Source organism: Lupinus angustifolius, chromosome LG06 (genome assembly GCF_001865875.1).
Source record: "Lupinus angustifolius cultivar Tanjil chromosome LG06, LupAngTanjil_v1.0, whole genome shotgun sequence".
NCBI lineage: Eukaryota > Viridiplantae > Streptophyta > Magnoliopsida > Fabales > Fabaceae > Lupinus > Lupinus angustifolius.
This window is the reverse complement of record NC_032014.1, coordinates 5434653-5450070: the sequence shown is the minus strand read 5'-3', so window position 1 is coordinate 5450070 and position 15418 is coordinate 5434653. Positions and strand designations below refer to the sequence as shown.

Genomic DNA, 15418 nt, shown 5'->3' with positions numbered 1-15418 from the left:
TGTTAACAACTTATTAACTGTTTATAGGTTAATTATGTTTTATTCTTAAATAAAAATAATATAAATCAATGATGTATGTTGTATATTTTAAATTTATATTTTATCCCTGATTTTTTTAAAGCATTTAATCCTCAAATATCTTATAATACATAATCATTTTCCATTTAAAAAGTATTAAATTGTAATGTATCATGTGTTTATTTAATAGTGTAAGATTTTGCCATATCTCAAATATACCAAAAATAATAAAAATAATTATGCACTCCAAAAAATGATTAATCTCTTACTTAAAGATAAGATAAAGCCGTGAAGACACTCAAAAACTAAATCATTAATTGATGAGATTGTTTCTAATACTAAATAGTCTAATCTTTTGTTACAATAGAAGTATAAGTGATATGAATTATTGAAGAATAGATTTTGATTTCCTTTATAAAATAGTAATTACACGTGTTTAAATTGAAATTGAGGATATATTTTTGGGGTTGGCTTCCCAAGATTGATTTTACTAGACAATACTCATATCTCGTAGTCGGATCAAAAGGACTGCTACGAATCCACCATTCAATTCCAAGGCAAACAAACAGTAAAGACCTGATATTCCACTACTCAATCTCACTGCTCCCACTGGCCTCATTTATCAGCTGTCTCTCTACTGTTTACTCAAAGCCAAACTCCCTTCCATGAATAATGGCCCCATTCAGCAAAATCCACCATCAAATTTAGACAATAGATTATGATTCTATCTTTATTTTCTATTTGTTTTCTTTGAAGAAATAATGGACCCTAATAAAAAAATTCATCTTTCATTTAGTTATAGTTTTTGTTCCCTATTTTTTTATTTATTTAAAAGTTTAAGGAATTATTAATAACTGATTTTGTAATTATGACTTTACTGTTAATATACTTATCTTCTTTCTATTTCTATGTCTCGTTTAAATAATCTATTTTATTAGTTATTACCGGTCTTGAAGTTTTAGGGTGTATAATTGTACGTTACTTCATTTATTTCTTTATAAGTGTCATAATTGTTTTTTTATATAAACCAATAAAATCATTCAATTTTTGTGTTTTTTAATTTTTGTTTCACCATCCAATTAAAAATGACATTTAATTAAAAAAAACATATAAACTAATATTTTATATTATTTATTAGAATTTGACTGATTTAAGACATAGTGACATAATCTTTTTGGGACATGTCATCTTTATTATAGAGTAATGTTATATTATTCTACTAAATCATCCTACAAATCATATTACATTTAAAAAAATATCATATATCATTACTAAATCATTAATAAATTAAGTATTATTTTGTAGTATATGTCACTTTCTAATATATACGAGAATTTGTAAAAGATTTATTAAGATGATATACAATTGTTTATAAGATACACCATATTCCTCATATTTTAAATAATAGTCAAATCACTATTACAATCTTAAGAAATCATACATGATTGTGTGCCCTATATGTCTGTAGCCAAATGGCATTTCGTGTAGTATGAATCTTCAGCACAGTCACTTGATAACTTACTGCAAGGCTTGTCCATCATCACTTTTTGGAAGTAAAAGATTTTTGAAGTTTTATCCAAATCAAGAAAAATAACATGCAGGTGACTTGGACTCATCAAATTCACTTTTAAATTTTTAGCATGTTTATCATTTTTATAAGTATTTTCATTATAGGTAATTAAATTTGAAATTCACTCTATCCTCTTTCTATGGTGGATCTTATTCAAATCAGTTTATAATTTTTTTTGTTAATGGTGAAAGTGAAACTCAAACTTACAACCTCCTATACTTCATTCCTTATGTCATACTTTTTCACCATCAAACCACTTTATCATTTAAATTAAATGATGAAATTTCTTACACTCTCATTCCCATATATAAAACATTTATAACTATTTTGTACATACTAAGAAAATTAGGTAAAAACAATTGTAACTCTCAAATTTATTAAAATTATATTCACACGTTCAAAATTACCCCTCCAATCATTGTGGGGAAATGAAAGACTTAGTGAAAAATACAGGGAGGTAACAAATATAAAATATAATCATAGAGAGATATATATTATTTAATGTTAATTCGATGTTATAGAATGACTTGTGTTTAGGGACAACTAAACTTTAAAAAATGTGACTTAAAATATGGACAAATTGGTGTGTTGTATTCAAATTGTATTATTATCATGATGCAAAGAGGAGTATATCAATTACGACAAAAAAACTGTTTTCAGTGACATTAACGTGTGTGTTAATGTGAACTTACCACATTGAATGCATATTATACCTGACCAATTAGACACACTGTTTGGTTTAGATCAGATCAATAATTCGAGGTTCAAATATTCATTAGAATCATGAACTCTTATGTTGTATAATAACATAGCATTTTGTTTGATCTCTTCAGATTAGTTGAATATTTTATTTGATCTCTTAAGATTTGGCATCTATCTTTTTTACAATATTCAGTGTGATTTGGGGCATCTTTTTTATTTCCTTGTACTACTGCAATATGATAGGAAATTTGTATCTCACTTTACCAAACAGACAATGAGAGCATTTTTTTGGAAAGTCAAGCAGAATAAGAAAACATAAAAAGAAAGTTCGTAACATCCTTCATCTTTTCAAACACCACAGGGATAGGAGAAACTACGGGTGGAATTCAAGGATACGCTATAATATTATGAAAATAACTATTATTTACTAAGAGTGGGAATATAAATGGGCCTCCTAATTGACATTTCAAAATGGAATGGTTGAATCAATTCGAAATGCTTTGTAATAATCTCAACCATTCATTATACTTAATGATCTAGATTAATGTACATTGCAAGAGCAAAACGAAATGGTGACCAATTTTAAAAGTTTTACAATGAGTCGAAATATAGAATTGCTTATAAGGTGGTTTGATAGTAGGGTCTAAGAGGTTGAAGGTGAAGTCTTACCCACAACAAAATACTAACATTCTAACAACTAATATACTAATAATTGTCGATCAATTTGGAAAGACATTTTATAACTAAGTGCAATTATTTTATTGGGTGGGCTCGAAGCTACATTGGAAATTAAAAAACAAAGAGAGTAAGTGAGAAAGGTTCATCTGCAGAATATGCAGAGCTCCAGTGGGTGGACAGTCCCAGATTTTCAAGTCCTCCTGCAGAACTCCAGTGGGTGGAGAGTCCCAAATTTTCAAGTTCTCCTTATATCCCATATTAAATTTAGATATGTAATCCAGCCTCATATTCTATTCTCTATAAATATGATGAAGATGAACATTCCAATTTTTCTTAACCAATCCGCATATATTATGAAGTTAGTTGTATACTCATCAGTATGAGAATTTGGTCGAAAGAAATTTGCTACTCTTTAAATTCAATGGAGCATAGCGCTACCACCTTTTGATTTGGATTCAATCATTGCAATAAACTCACTTATTTTGATTTGGAAAATTGATTGCATAAATATTTTTTTCTCAATTTTTGTCAACGCGAATTATCTTTTTTATAATAAAAACTTAGAATATAATTAGATTGAAACTAATAAAAAACATGATTGAATTCTAAATATTGCATTTGTTATCATTGACAAGTACATTAATCAAAGTGTGGAAACTTGTCTTAATTTGATTAGGGTTCTCGACTGGATTCTTTGCAAATATAGTAAAAGAGAACTTTACCATCTAAGATAGGATGGCAAAAAAACCCGTACCCGCGGGTAAAACCCGTACGGGCACGGGTACGTGTCACAAATGGGTACCCGCGGGTTTTAAAAACAGGTATTTAAAAATACCCGTAGTACATACGGGTGGGTATGGGTATTATGATACCCATACCGCGGGTACCCGTTATGTATATGATTACTATATTATTTTTAATTAAAATAAAAAATATACTATCATAACTTTCATTACACTATGTACATATTTTCCTTTTACTTTGTTTACATCTTTTCCTTTTACTTTGTTTACATCTTTTTAATTTGGTGTTGAAATACACTACAAATATTATTTAATGTGTAAAAACACACATGTCTTACAAAGGAAAATATATGTTTTTTGTTAAGTAAATGAGAATTGCAAACCACCAAAACAGAAAATTTCATTAGATTTAGCATTTTTGCCAACTATTCATTCAAAATACACAAAAATAATTAAATTTCATCTCATTTAAAACATAATAGAAATAGGAAATTAGAAATTCAATGAAAATATCGAAAACCCGCGGGTACCCGTTTTACCTGCGGGTACACAGAAATACCCGCAAACAACCCGCAGCGGGTACCCGTACGGGTATGGGCGGGTACGGGTATTGCTCCCCTATTTCAAAACGGGTAGCGGGTAGCTACTACCCGTGCCCGCCCGTGCCCGTTGCCATCCCTAATCTAAGATAATCTCAACTTGAATAGAATTTTCAACTATGGTGAAGTATATATACTTTTGGTTTAGTAAAAAAAATAATACATTTGTCACGACAATGAATGAAGATGGGATCAAATAAGGAATCCGATTTTCAAATTTGTAATCACAAAAATCTGCATGTAAGTAATAGAAGTGAACGGGCCTTGGTGGGCCAATGAAGCATGCTCTGGGCTGGGCCACCTGTACATGGTAGCGTGCACTTGACAGAGAGAGAGAAGAAAGAGCGGAGAAGAGAAAGGTATGGAGTGCGCGGCGAAGGGTAGCGGAACACGGTGTACCGGCCTCGCCACAAGACCGTGCGCTCGCTGCGGCGCCGTCTCCTATTGTTCTCTCTCACACCAGGTCATTTTCCTCTCTCTCATATTAACTCTTCCTTTCAATTTTTGATTCCTTGGTTTACAATCTTATTGCTTCGCAATTTGAGTGTAGATTGCACACTGGAGTCAGCATAAGCATGAGTGTGATAGGTTGGAACAGCAGATGGAGAGTGTTCACCTCCTCAATGATTTTCCTTTCACTTTCTCTCGCGAAGCCACACTTCAGGTCATGATTTTTTGCTTTGTAGTTAGTTAATACTACTCTGTTTGATCACTTAAAAAGTAGTCGCAGCTGTGCATTGTTTTAAATTGCGGCCGCAATATCATGGTTTTGATATGATTTTCTACAGTGACCAACTGACCACAATTACTGCCGCATTTGTGTGGAATTGTGGTAACTGGTAAACATAACTGCAACCACTATTTTAAGTTTAACGCTGGGGTTTGTTTAATTTTTTGAAAGAAGTGATCTCAGTTGAATAAGTTTTATGTAAATCAAAAGCTGTTTCTCTATTGAGTACAATTATAGATAGTTTTTTTTTAACATTCTGTACCCTATTGTTGGAGTTTTTTTCTTCAGAAGTTGAAAAACATAGCTTCTTATAAAAGCTGAATTTCAGTATTTTCTCAAGCTTCTTTTTAGGAAAACTCTAACCAACCAAACACGTAGATGTTAGAAATGCTTATATAAATTGGGTCCTTTATTGATGCTAATGCAATTCCAACAGGTTTGTGTAAAGCAGGAGAGTAGGTGTTCTTTTTTGAGCAAGAGGGGCCTTCATCAAGTAGGAATGTGGATGAATGAATGCTCTTGTTGGACATCATATGATTCATTTGAGTGTTCAAGGTTTCCTCATATTTCCTTCACATTTGCAAATTTATCTTAATCAAACATGATTCTACGAGTGATGAGTTCCAGTTTCTAATAAAGAATAAGCCAGTGGTTAAGGCATACATCTAGAGTGATTATTACAAAATAAAATGTTATCTGGTATTTTATTAGTTTATACTTTAGAACAGTACTCAGCTTTTGAAATTTATTCTTTGCAGGTTAAACAATGGTTGGGATCTCCCAAGTATTTTATGTCCATGTTGCGGTAGCTTTATGCTCCAAGCTTTTTGTTGTTGTTCTTCTTTAACCCCCATTCCTTCTCTTTATTAAAATCACATTGAAATTCAGCATATAAATTGGTCAGGGCCTGAATCTCTGCTGTCAGAGCAGTTGCATAGTTGGAGAGACTACTATAAGTGGAGGTGCATTCCGCTACACTCACCTGTTGCTTTGCTTCTACATTGGGTATGGTTGTGTAATTAGTTATTGCAATTAGCTTCAACTTAGTTCTGTATCTTTGTTCTCATTTCTACAGTTTTTATGAACATTAAATATGGTGTCCCATTTTGTTTGTATCCCAATATGAGCACTGAGCGGTAATTTCTTTTAGTTCATGTGTGGTTAAACTACGAGGAGCCCTGGGCTTAAGTTTTTGTCCTCAGTTTGCCAAAATAAAACACTATTTTCACCTTGCATACTGTGAGTTGGAACTTGAGGAATAAATTTATTTTCCCATTGAAAGCTTTGTTAGAAAAGAAACTACCTCTAAATCTTTTGCCTGACAGAACTTACAAAATACACATGGTGTATCAGTTCATTTTCTGATTTTTTTTGATTGGTTCAATTGCATGTTCTTCTTTGTTTCAGCCACTTACAATATTTCATGCTGCTCAACTTCTTGGAATCACAACCTTGAATCCTGAAGTGAGTGATAAGTTGTACATACATTACCTTGGTAAGTCATCACCTACAATTTCTCTCCAATTTTTTTTTAAATGTTTATTTTGATATATGATGTCTATCTTTATTAGTTCTCTTTTTATGTCTATAAATATGGTGTCTATCTTTATTAGTTCTCTTTTTATTCTTCACTGGGTATGAATTGTGTAACTAGTCCCTAAAGTATTTTAATCATTCTGTATATATATACATATGAATATGAAAACTTCCAAACAAGCTGCTCGGAGAAAAAGATGCTGCCGTGGAGTTTCTGATTCAACTTAGTCTTTGTATTGCTTTAGTATAACACATAAAAAAGTGGTTGTTTACTTCAAGGGCTCATTTGGTGGACAGGATATGATAGTTTGCCATATCTTACTGCAATCTCGAGTTTGATGAACTAGCAGGATAGGATAGTTCTGTCTTGTTGGCTTATCCTATCCTATGTACCTAGTACATTTTCTATCACATGGGGAAGTTGGGTTAGAAATGAACATGATAAGATATTGCAATTTTTTCCCTTCATACCCTCATACATGAACATCACTTCCACCGCCACCGCACTACCACCACTGTCACTGACACATCAATGCCACCATTGTCTGGTGTGCATCAAACATTGGACAAGACAGGGGTTTATCCTTCTCATATCCTATCCTGGCCAGTGGCCACCAAATGGGCTCTAAGAGAATTGTTCAAGCTAGAAAGATTAAAGAGTTGATCGAGGGCCTTGCCTTGAAGCTTCCATTTTTGGCTTGAGTTGATTTTATTGTACTTTCAATGGATAAGGACCCATTTTGATATGCTTTGTTGAAAGTTAGAACTATCTTTATTCTCCCCACCCCACCTCTCTTTATCTGACATGACTCATTACACTTTATTAATCATAAATTAATTGTTTATTTTTATAATGCTATGTTTAAGAAGGCCTCAAATTTGCATTTTCAAAAAAAAATTATGATGTCTTGGGTGGCATCTAACTTGGACTTCATGAAATTTTATGCGGAAGGGCCAGAGAAGGAGCTGCTACAACTTGCTATCTTTGGAGAGTTATTGGCACTCTTCCCTGGTGTACATATTCATATAGAACTTGTTGGACCTGCAATTCCTCCACAAAGGTCTGATGCATTGGTCATGAGTGAATGAATTTTCTATCATCTGATACTGCTCATGACTTGGTCTAAAATATTTGCCTTTGCTGCGTCCCAGAAAACAGGGATGGTGAGAAGATCAGGATTTCTAAGTATGCTTGTTGCAACAAAGATGAGTGTGCATGCAAACTAGCGAGTGAAAATGTGAACTTAGGAACACAAACCAGTATCACTTCGGCACTGACTTTGAAACTTTGGCGAGGATTCTATCATGACCGGTATAGAGATATTGTTAAGGTATCTTACTGCATCATAAAAAATAATCAATATACAGATTCAATGTTGAAAAGTACTTGTTTTCCCTTGAATTAGTTCTGTCTGTCTGATTCTCAACAATTCTCTTAAATGATGTTCCACTTACAGGATTCCTCCCCTCATCTCGTGATTGCTCCAAATGGTGGCATTGCTGCCTATTCAAGTTGGTTACCAAGTATTGTACGTCTACCACCTTGTGCTTATCCCTATGTTTAGGCATTAATTTTAATTTTTATACTGCCTTTTTTAAATTTAAAACATTAAGAGAGGGAGAGTGATTTGCAGCATGCTTTCCTTGTTTTGCTTGATGAAAATTTCAGGAGTTAATTGAAAAGATTAATCTCCCAGCTGTTTTTACCGATTACTGCGAAGAAGCCTGTCATCTTGCAGCAAGTTGCATTAAGACAATAACTGGACGCTCTCTTAGAATGCCTGTAAGCTTCGTATTTGTTCTTCGCTGCGTTGTCTTGAGAAATGTGATTTCTTTTATCATTTACATCGTCTTTTGACGATCCTTTGCATTACTATGTAGGTCCAGATAAATCCTTTCAGGCAGCCTTTGGCTGTGGAAGACAGTGTGCTTTTACTTCCCTGTTACTCAAATTGTTTTCTTTTCGGCATGTAAATAGTAATGATCTGAATTGCTTGAGCGACTATTGTTCACTGATAATAACAGTAACCATGTAAAAATGGTTGACATGTTTTGGGGTTAGAAACGACTGTAATTGTGTCAAAAGCAAACACTTGATTTTATCAGAGTGTGGGGCTACTTGCAACACATGCTGCACCTGCTTTGATCATTCAAAACATTTCACTTGCGCCATAATAATTCTTAAGCTTGGGATAGTAGTTTGGTTGATAGATCATAGACTAATAATACTACTATGTTGATGACAGAGTCTTAGATGGTAAATTTGAATTTGATTTCAAGTATCAAGTTATCCTTTTTTCTCTCCCTCTTGATATAGTACTTGACAGATATTTGGACCAATATTACGGTGTTATCTTATATTTTCTCACTATAATAATTGGTAAAACTTAGTGATGTGTAAACTCCTAAAATATATTTTTAAAAATCAAACTCTCCCTTCTTAATAAACTCCTTCAACACACGCACCTCGTTCACCCCGCTCATTCTTATTGTCTTTTCTGTTGTTTTTATTTTGTTTGGGATCTTCAGCTTTAAGCATGTTATAGACCCGAATATTTTTTTCTTTTTCTAAGTTAGCTTCTGCATTGCATATAAGAATTTATTTATATTGGTGGGTTTGGTGTGTAAACATCAAATCAAATTGTAGGAGGATAATTACCTATTTTCTGTCCTTGATCCTAATATATTACGCTATCTCAAAGTATAAGGAAGCAGAAACACGGCAACGAAGGTCATTACTATATTATGATGACTTTGGAATCTTGGTTCTCTGAATGGGAGTTGGAATAGATGATTTTTCTTCGTTATTATGGTATATAATGTTAACCTTCTAATGTCCGCCAAATAAGAAAACCTAAGCACACAATTTTTCTAGAAATTATTATAGGGCTCTGGATTAATAATCCAATAAAATCTTTAGGGTTGAGCATGACTCGGCCCTACCCACTCATTCGGCACAGCCCGATCATGATCGGGTCCGAATAGGGTTGAGTTTAATCGGGTCTAGGGCCGGATTCGGTTCAAAAAATAGACCTGGTCAATATTTAGGTTGGGTAGGGATCAAGCATAATCCGTCCCGTCTCATGGTCACTCGCTCATCATGTTTGTATGTGTTTCTAGTCACAAGTGTATAGAATAATGATATCCTTTTGATCGAAAATATCATTTATTCTTTAATTTTTACATAATATACATGATTAATAATATATATACATATAACATTTTATATATCAAACTACATAGTCATAATAATAAATAATATTGAGAAATCTTTATCTAAAATAAGTATGCATTATATTTAATCGGGTCTAGGGTCGGGTCAGGTTTAAAGACTGACTCGATCATTATTTAGGATCCGGTTAGCTCCGGGTCTAGGACCGGGTCCGAGTTTAAAAAATGACCTAACTAATATTTAGGATCGGATAAGGACAAGTCTTAACTCGTCCAACTCAGTCCATGCTCACCTCTAAAAATCTCCATAATTGATAATACAATAATATCTTAAAATTAAATAGGTTTATTTCAAATCAATAATTAAGTTATGTTTGAGACTATTAGCTATCCACCATGTCATAATTTCTCAATTTTGTAGCTGCTCACCTACGCATTGAGCCAAAGATACCATCTGTACTACAACGGGTCAACATTTGGGAAGAAAGTGGTTGGTCAGAAAGCTTCTGCCATGAAAGTTTATTTGTACTTTTTTCATCATTTTATTTTCATTTGAAAGATAGAAAATTATCTTCTAGAACATAAATGGTCAGCTAAAAGGGAAATGTTCTATCTTCTAAATCTTATAGAGCCAATTCATGTATATGAGGAAGAAAAATAATATTATTTTCTGTAACCATTTAACACCATCTAAGTTTATAATTTCAAAACTAAAATGATAATTTCTTTAAGTTAAGAACTAAGATGACCACCATTTAAAATTGTAAAGTCTAAGTTGATATATTGTTTACCTAACAAATAAATCTTACACTGTTGTTAGTTTGACCATGCGCCACCTAAATGTCTTGTTGTTGAACATTCTGATGTAAAGCGTCAGACATGATGCTAATATGATTGAGTAAGGTCTTTTCCATTGACAATAGATAAGTATTACAAAAAATAAAAGAAACACTAATATGGTAAGTTATTTTTATCATTTATATATAATGTAATAATATTTTTACTATAGAAAACTTGTGTGAAATTAAATATTTCATATTTGTCTCTTCATTAATGAAGAGAATTATACATGATTATTGCTTCAAGTAAAAATCGTGAAGAAAACAATATTGAAATTGTTGAACACTTCCGTTTATATGAATCAAAGGATGAGACATGCACTCTTATAAATTTGACACCAGTAGGAAACAATATTTTTTATATCATAATGTAGTTAATATTTAAACCTATTCTTTTATTTTTTACGTTTGAAACTCAAACAATATTTTAATTCACCTACTCTTATATATATTTTACACACTTGTTATCTCTCTTTATTTCGATATTTTTTAAATGTTGAAAACGGTGCATTGTTTTGCCTTGACCATCTTAAGAACCCAAAAGGCATTTTCTTACTGTGGTGCATCACATTCTTCATCGTTGCCCATGGTCTAAGAGGTGGATCCGATCAAAGTTACAGACATATAAAAGCTCCGGAAAATTTATTATTTATAACCTATCAAAGACAATTTTTGCTGACCGTTTGGTTTGTGGAATGTTCTTTTGAGATATGAGTGTTGATAAAAGAATAAAATAAGTGAAAATAAAAATAAGTTGTTGTTGTCAAATTTTGATTGCACTAGTTAATTTACTATAATTCCCATACCCAACCCGTGCCACACGCTTATTCCCTCTTCTCTTAATTATTCTTTCATCTAGGGGAGAGATAAATAATGGGCACATTGATTTTATCATTTTCTGAAATCTTCAACAACTAATTTTGTTCGTTCCAAAATATATAAGATTAACTTTTTAAATATAAATAGAAACAAATAATTTTTATTATTATTTAATAAATATAATAGACATGTCGTTTTCAAATTCATGAAAGGAGGGAATCTTTATTTTTTAATAAAAACTCAATAGATGAACGGTGTTTGGTTACACCTTTTTTTAATTAATAAGTTTATTTAGAAAATTAAAGTTAGTAGGATTAATTTTATTTATTTATTTATTTGAGTTTATCTCTTAAAATTATTAAAATAAATACAACAAACATTTTTTTGAATTATAAATAAAGATGGAAGAGGTGTTTATTAAACTTTTTGAGTTAGTGCTTATATAATTTGACATTCTTAGTCATAAGACCCAAAAAAAGAGAAATATAGGAAACATTAAAATGAATTTCATATCTTATATTTTGTGGTTGTTTACTAATTGTAAAAATGTCGCCGTATTCATAAAATGACATATGTCATCTGATTTTTCAGTCGTACTTGTTACCCAACCACCAAGAAGACATCGAGCAATTATCATGTGCCAGGTTTAAAGACTGACTCGATCATTATTTAGGATCCGGTTAGCTCCGGGTCTAGGACCGGGTCCGAGTTTAAAAAATGACCTAACTAATATTTAGGATCGGATAAGGACAAGTCTTAACTCGTCCAACTCAGTCCATGCTCACCTCTAAAAATCTCCATAATTGATAATACAATAATATCTTAAAATTAAATAGGTTTATTTCAAATCAATAATTAAGTTATGTTTGAGACTATTAGCTATCCACCATGTCATAATTTCTCAATTTTGTAGCTGCTCACCTACGCATTGAGCCAAAGATACCATCTGTACTACAACGGGTCAACATTTGGGAAGAAAGTGGTTGGTCAGAAAGCTTCTGCCATGAAAGTTTATTTGTACTTTTTTCATCATTTTATTTTCATTTGAAAGATAGAAAATTATCTTCTAGAACATAAATGGTCAGCTAAAAGGGAAATGTTCTATCTTCTAAATCTTATAGAGCCAATTCATGTATATGAGGAAGAAAAATAATATTATTTTCTGTAACCATTTAACACCATCTAAGTTTATAATTTCAAAACTAAAATGATAATTTCTTTAAGTTAAGAACTAAGATGACCACCATTTAAAATTGTAAAGTCTAAGTTGATATATTGTTTACCTAACAAATAAATCTTACACTGTTGTTAGTTTGACCATGCGCCACCTAAATGTCTTGTTGTTGAACATTCTGATGTAAAGCGTCAGACATGATGCTAATATGATTGAGTAAGGTCTTTTCCATTGACAATAGATAAGTATTACAAAAAATAAAAGAAACACTAATATGGTAAGTTATTTTTATCATTTATATATAATGTAATAATATTTTTACTATAGAAAACTTGTGTGAAATTAAATATTTCATATTTGTCTCTTCATTAATGAAGAGAATTATACATGATTATTGCTTCAAGTAAAAATCGTGAAGAAAACAATATTGAAATTGTTGAACACTTCCGTTTATATGAATCAAAGGATGAGACATGCACTCTTATAAATTTGACACCAGTAGGAAACAATATTTTTTATATCATAATGTAGTTAATATTTAAACCTATTCTTTTATTTTTTACGTTTGAAACTCAAACAATATTTTAATTCACCTACTCTTATATATATTTTACACACTTGTTATCTCTCTTTATTTCGATATTTTTTAAATGTTGAAAACGGTGCATTGTTTTGCCTTGACCATCTTAAGAACCCAAAAGGCATTTTCTTACTGTGGTGCATCACATTCTTCATCGTTGCCCATGGTCTAAGAGGTGGATCCGATCAAAGTTACAGACATATAAAAGCTCCGGAAAATTTATTATTTATAACCTATCAAAGACAATTTTTGCTGACCGTTTGGTTTGTGGAATGTTCTTTTGAGATATGAGTGTTGATAAAAGAATAAAATAAGTGAAAATAAAAATAAGTTGTTGTTGTCAAATTTTGATTGCACTAGTTAATTTACTATAATTCCCATACCCAACCCGTGCCACACGCTTATTCCCTCTTCTCTTAATTATTCTTTCATCTAGGGGAGAGATAAATAATGGGCACATTGATTTTATCATTTTCTGAAATCTTCAACAACTAATTTTGTTCGTTCCAAAATATATAAGATTAACTTTTTAAATATAAATAGAAACAAATAATTTTTATTATTATTTAATAAATATAATAGACATGTCGTTTTCAAATTCATGAAAGGAGGGAATCTTTATTTTTTAATAAAAACTCAATAGATGAACGGTGTTTGGTTACACCTTTTTTTAATTAATAAGTTTATTTAGAAAATTAAAGTTAGTAGGATTAATTTTATTTATTTATTTATTTGAGTTTATCTCTTAAAATTATTAAAATAAATACAACAAACATTTTTTTGAATTATAAATAAAGATGGAAGAGGTGTTTATTAAACTTTTTGAGTTAGTGCTTATATAATTTGACATTCTTAGTCATAAGACCCAAAAAAAGAGAAATATAGGAAACATTAAAATGAATTTCATATCTTATATTTTGTGGTTGTTTACTAATTGTAAAAATGTCGCCGTATTCATAAAATGACATATGTCATCTGATTTTTCAGTCGTACTTGTTACCCAACCACCAAGAAGACATCGAGCAATTATCATGTGCCACTCCTAGAACGTAACATGTTATACTTGTTCCTTAGCTGCTAGACGATCATCCCACGTGTTCTCAGACTACTAGACAGCTGCCATCACGTGTCACTCCCAAAAAGTGGCAGAAGTTATTCCAGGAATTCTTTTTATTTATAATTTTTTAAATTACCTTTGATTTCTTTATTTTCAACAATTCAATTATAATTAATTAATTTCGTTTTTATAATAATAAATATATATTTCTTGATTAACTAATTCATTAATTTTTATGTTTTTATTTTTAAAATAATTAATATTATATATAAATTCCATAAATAATAATTAACTATTTAGTTTCAATTTAAAATAATATTAATAAATATTATATTCTTATAAATTAAATAAATACTAATAATAAAATATTATATTTGATATGGTGTCGAATCAAAAGATACACTTCACTTTCTTAAAATTGACTAACAATTAATAAATAAATAACAATTCAAACCTTATTACAAATCTATAGAATCCTTAAGCATTAAAGAAGATGAAATCTTGATCATTCTTTACCATTTTTAAGATGAGAGGAAATATTGAACATTAAGATCTACTTGACTCATTTTAAATAAATAAAATAATTCAAACCTTCAAATTATTTTCTACCCAATAAAAATATTTTTTCCATTAACTGAATAAAATAATAAAACACTTTAGGTTTTAAGTTAACCTATGAAATTAGCAATGGTACACATAGAATTGAAAGACAATATGCCACTCAACTCTAAGCCTAGATTTCAAATTTAAAACATAAATGCAATTCAAAAGTTTGTATGGCATTTTTTATATTTTGAATGCAAAAATATAATAGTGACTTTAAATTGTCAAATATCTAATATTTAAACAAAAATTGAGGCACGTCAAAACTTTAATTATTTTTCATTCTTGTTGGTGAACTAATTATTTTTACATTCATTAATTAATAAATAAAAATATTACCATATTTCTCAATCTATAAAAATAATTTATTACAACTTTTCAATTAAAGTTTAAAGAATAAAAGAAATAGAAGCATCTAATCTAATCTAACACAAGAAATATCAAAGTCAACAAAGCCATCGCCTCTAAGTAATAACAAGGACAGAGAACACGTGGGAGCTTTCGATTAAATTATTATTATCGTTATAATAATCCCATGAAAATGAACAAAATCAGGCAAAACGTAGACGTATCAAATGGGAAAGGAGTTCATAATTCCT

General features: G+C 30.8%; 1 protein-coding gene across 2 annotated transcripts; it reads left to right on the top strand.

Annotated features, from left to right (window-relative positions):
• Window positions 4561–8759, top strand: LOC109349228 (zinc finger MYND domain-containing protein 15). 2 transcript variants are annotated; one of them, XR_002107932.1, is made up of 12 exons: window positions 4561–4773; window positions 4861–4974; window positions 5477–5595; window positions 5799–5845; window positions 5945–6045; window positions 6448–6535; window positions 7529–7637; window positions 7736–7907; window positions 8034–8105; window positions 8246–8359; window positions 8458–8633; window positions 8685–8759. XR_002107932.1 is itself a non-coding variant. In XM_019589954.1 (11 exons), the coding sequence occupies exons 1-11, from the start codon at window positions 4672–4674 to the stop codon at window positions 8548–8550; spliced, it is 1131 nt and encodes a 376-aa protein (XP_019445499.1). In that variant the 5' UTR covers window positions 4561–4671; the 3' UTR covers window positions 8551–8754. The 2 variants fall into 2 exon arrangements, 1 of the variants encoding a protein (XP_019445499.1); XM_019589954.1 differs by having other exon boundaries at window positions 8458–8754.

Bases quoted from the DNA above. Each gene is read 5' to 3' on its own strand.
- LOC109349228 (XM_019589954.1), top strand. From the start codon at position 4,672: ATGGAGTGCGCGGCGAAGGGTAGCGGAACACGGTGTACCGGCCTCGCC. The intron at 5,846-5,944 runs GTAGCTTTATGC...TAAATTGGTCAG, and splicing joins TATTTTATGTCCATGTTGCG to GGCCTGAATCTCTGCTGTCA. The intron at 7,908-8,033 runs GTATCTTACTGC...TTCCACTTACAG, and splicing joins GGTATAGAGATATTGTTAAG to GATTCCTCCCCTCATCTCGT.